Below are 2,922 nucleotides of genomic sequence, written 5' to 3' on the forward strand. Positions count from 1 at the left end.
GACCCCACGGGGTGAGATCTTGCATGGAGCCCCAGATCGAGGGAGATTATCAGTGGTCTTGTATGTCTTTCATTTTCTAATAATTGCTCCCACAGTTGATTTCTTCACACCAAGCTGCTTACCTATTGCAGATTCAGTCTCCCCAGCCTGGTGCAGGTCTACAATTTTGTTTCTGGTGTCCTTTGACAGCTCTTTGGTCTTGGCCATAGTGGAATTTGGAGTGTGACTGTTTGAGGTTGTGGACAGGTGTCTTTTATACTGATAACGAGTTCAAACAGGTGCCATTAATACAGTTAACAAGTGGAGGACAGAGGAGGCTCTTAATGAAGAAGTTACAGGTCTGTGAGAGCCAGAAATCTTGTTTGTTTGTAGGTGACCAAATACTTATTTTCCACCATAATTTGCAAATAAATTCTTTAAAAATCAGACAATGTGATTTTCTGGATTTTTTTTTTTCTCATTTTGTCTCTCATAGTTGAGGTATACCTAGGATGAAAATTACAGGCCTCTCTCATCTTTTTAAGTGGGAGAACTTGCATAATTGGTGGCTGACTAAATACTTTTTTGCCCCACTGCATATGATATATTATATTCCTCTGTCTGCAACTGATATTCCGTAGCTGTCCTCTCGGTAGTGATCGGTTTCCTTCTTTTCCTTCTAGCCGGGAGACTCATAAAATAGCTGTATTTTATGTGGCTGAGGGCCAAGAGGACAAACACTCTATACTGACCAACACCGCGGGCAGCCAGGCGTACGAGGACTTTGTCTCCGGACTGGGCTGGGAGGTAAGAACACTTTCATCAACACAAGTGTACCAGCAGCAGGAACTGAGCCCGAGTGAAGGGGGGAGTAGTGAAGCAAGTAAACATAAATTATTAACACGAGGCATGAGTTTGCTTCACGTCACGTGAACACATCTTACGACAGCACTAAGATAAAAAGGGAGTTCATATTTGTATACATCCTGATGGTGTGTGTTTCCCCTTCAGGTGGACCTCACCACCCACTGTGGCTTCATGGGAGGCCTCCAGAGGAACCGCAGCACGGGCCAGACCACGCCTTACTATGCCACCTCCACCACAGAGGTCATCTACCACGTCTCCACCCGCATGCCCCACGACCAGGACCACAACCTCACCAAGAAGGTAACGCAGAACCTTTCAGGAAAAGTATAGAAGTTTCCACGGTTTAATATCCTCTGTGCGGTTAAGGGAAAGGCCACTTACCAATGTATACACACTGATGTTTCAAAATGTTCTGATTTGCTTGACAGTTGAATGAATATATCTCTTCTTTGTGTCAAGCACTCTACATTTGACGATCCAATCATATGCTGCGCTTCCCTCTTTCTAAATGCGGTCGAGTGAGCCTCTGTAGTGGCAAAGACACGGTTATTAGTACAAATAATCCTCCATGCTTCTTGTCTCTCTGGGTATCTTTTATCCAACTTTTCTTTTATACGGATTATCAAATTGCACTTTTAAAAACCTGAGTGAAAACCTAAACTTTGTGGAAACAAACTGATATACGCATCAACAAAAATGTACCGCAAATTCGCTAAAGTGCACTAGAAACGGCTTTAACAATTAAAGACTTTCTTGTCAGATTGCTTTCTTTCCATATTATATATATATTTTATATATCATTTAATTCCATTCCTCAATGGAAGGTGGGTGTCTCTAATTTCAGCCACTTCCTTGTGAGATCTTTTTGCTTGCTACCAGAAGATTTTGATGTTCCAGCCATCAAATGAGATGTCTTCCACACAGGATACAATCCAAATTAATTATATTTATGTTTATGAATGCATTGCCAAAAATGCGCAATAGCCTGTAAGATATGGAACCAGTGTTAATTTGGGCAGCTATTTTTGATTTAGTCTTAGTCTTTAGACGAAAATGGTTATTAGTTTTAGTCACTTTTTAGTCCTTTTTATCCTTCATAGTTTTAGTCCAGTTTTAGTCAATGAAAAATCCTTACATTTTAGTCAACTTTTAGTCAAATGTTTGAGACTCTTTAAACCAATTCAGTTAGGCATTATATCGTACTGTACTTGAGTAAAATGTTGAGGTTCTTGTACTTTACTGGAATATTTAAATGTTTTGCTACTTGGTACTTCTACTCCACTACACTTCATTTATTTAATACCTTTAGTTACTTTGCAGATGTGGATGAATGATGTGAAATATAATCAAGTGTTGAATCAGACTTTAGTTCCACCTGGAGTAAATTCACAGGCTACCCTGCAGTATACTAAGGGTGTTTCTCAATCTCGAGTAAAGCTGCTGCAGAGCCACTATTTCAAGCATACTACGTCATCGAGTGCCGCCGAAGTACTGTTCCAATGTCCAGCATACTTGGAATTCTACCGAGCCCGGCGTACTTCGTTTGGAGACATTTCGAGGCTGCACATGTCTAGACTCCGCTGTCTTAAAATCCCCACAATGCTTTGCGCACGGACCAATTTCCCCAAATCTGTGGCGGATAATAAGGCGGGGCCTCTCATATGAAGCACACCTGCACACTTGCTTGCCTGTTCCACTCTTCGTTTTCCGAATGCCAGGAAGTATTCTTGCCTCACTTCTGAAGCAAGTGACTCGGAAGACATGTGCTACCAAGCAAGCGTACTCGACATTGAGAAACACCCAGTGTCATTCAAACTAGCTGCACCTTTACCAGCTTTGAGAATACTTTAATGATCAGTAATTATAAAACATGTCATATATATTATTCTGAAAAGGATCAATCTGCACAATAATTACTTTTGGTACTTTACCTATATTTTGATGCTAAAATGTCTACTTTTACTTGAGTAACATTTTGTTTTCATTTCATTCTCTCTACCCCTTTCCAAACATAACGAACTAATCTCTTCTAATTCTGCACCTGTCCACCGTAACCTCCGTTCCCCCTCTACCTTT

The 2,922-nt window shown here is 40.8% G+C and overlaps 1 protein-coding gene across 1 annotated transcript; it reads left to right on the forward strand.

The window, feature by feature from the left end:
* Positions 1–662: 662 nt before the first annotated feature.
* Positions 663–1,176, forward strand: LOC104941002 (ral GTPase-activating protein subunit alpha-2-like; the record flags this gene model as incomplete). Its single annotated transcript, XM_010766067.1, has 2 exons — positions 663–786; positions 991–1,176. Coding segments are annotated over 2 exons (310 nt in total), but the record flags the coding sequence as incomplete, so codon positions are not given.
* Between the last annotated feature and the right edge of the window lie 1,746 nt (positions 1,177–2,922).

This window comes from Notothenia coriiceps, unplaced genomic scaffold, assembly GCF_000735185.1.
Source record: "Notothenia coriiceps isolate Sejong01 unplaced genomic scaffold, NC01 NC01_scaffold00000106, whole genome shotgun sequence".
NCBI classification, from domain to species: domain Eukaryota; kingdom Metazoa; phylum Chordata; class Actinopteri; order Perciformes; family Nototheniidae; genus Notothenia; species Notothenia coriiceps.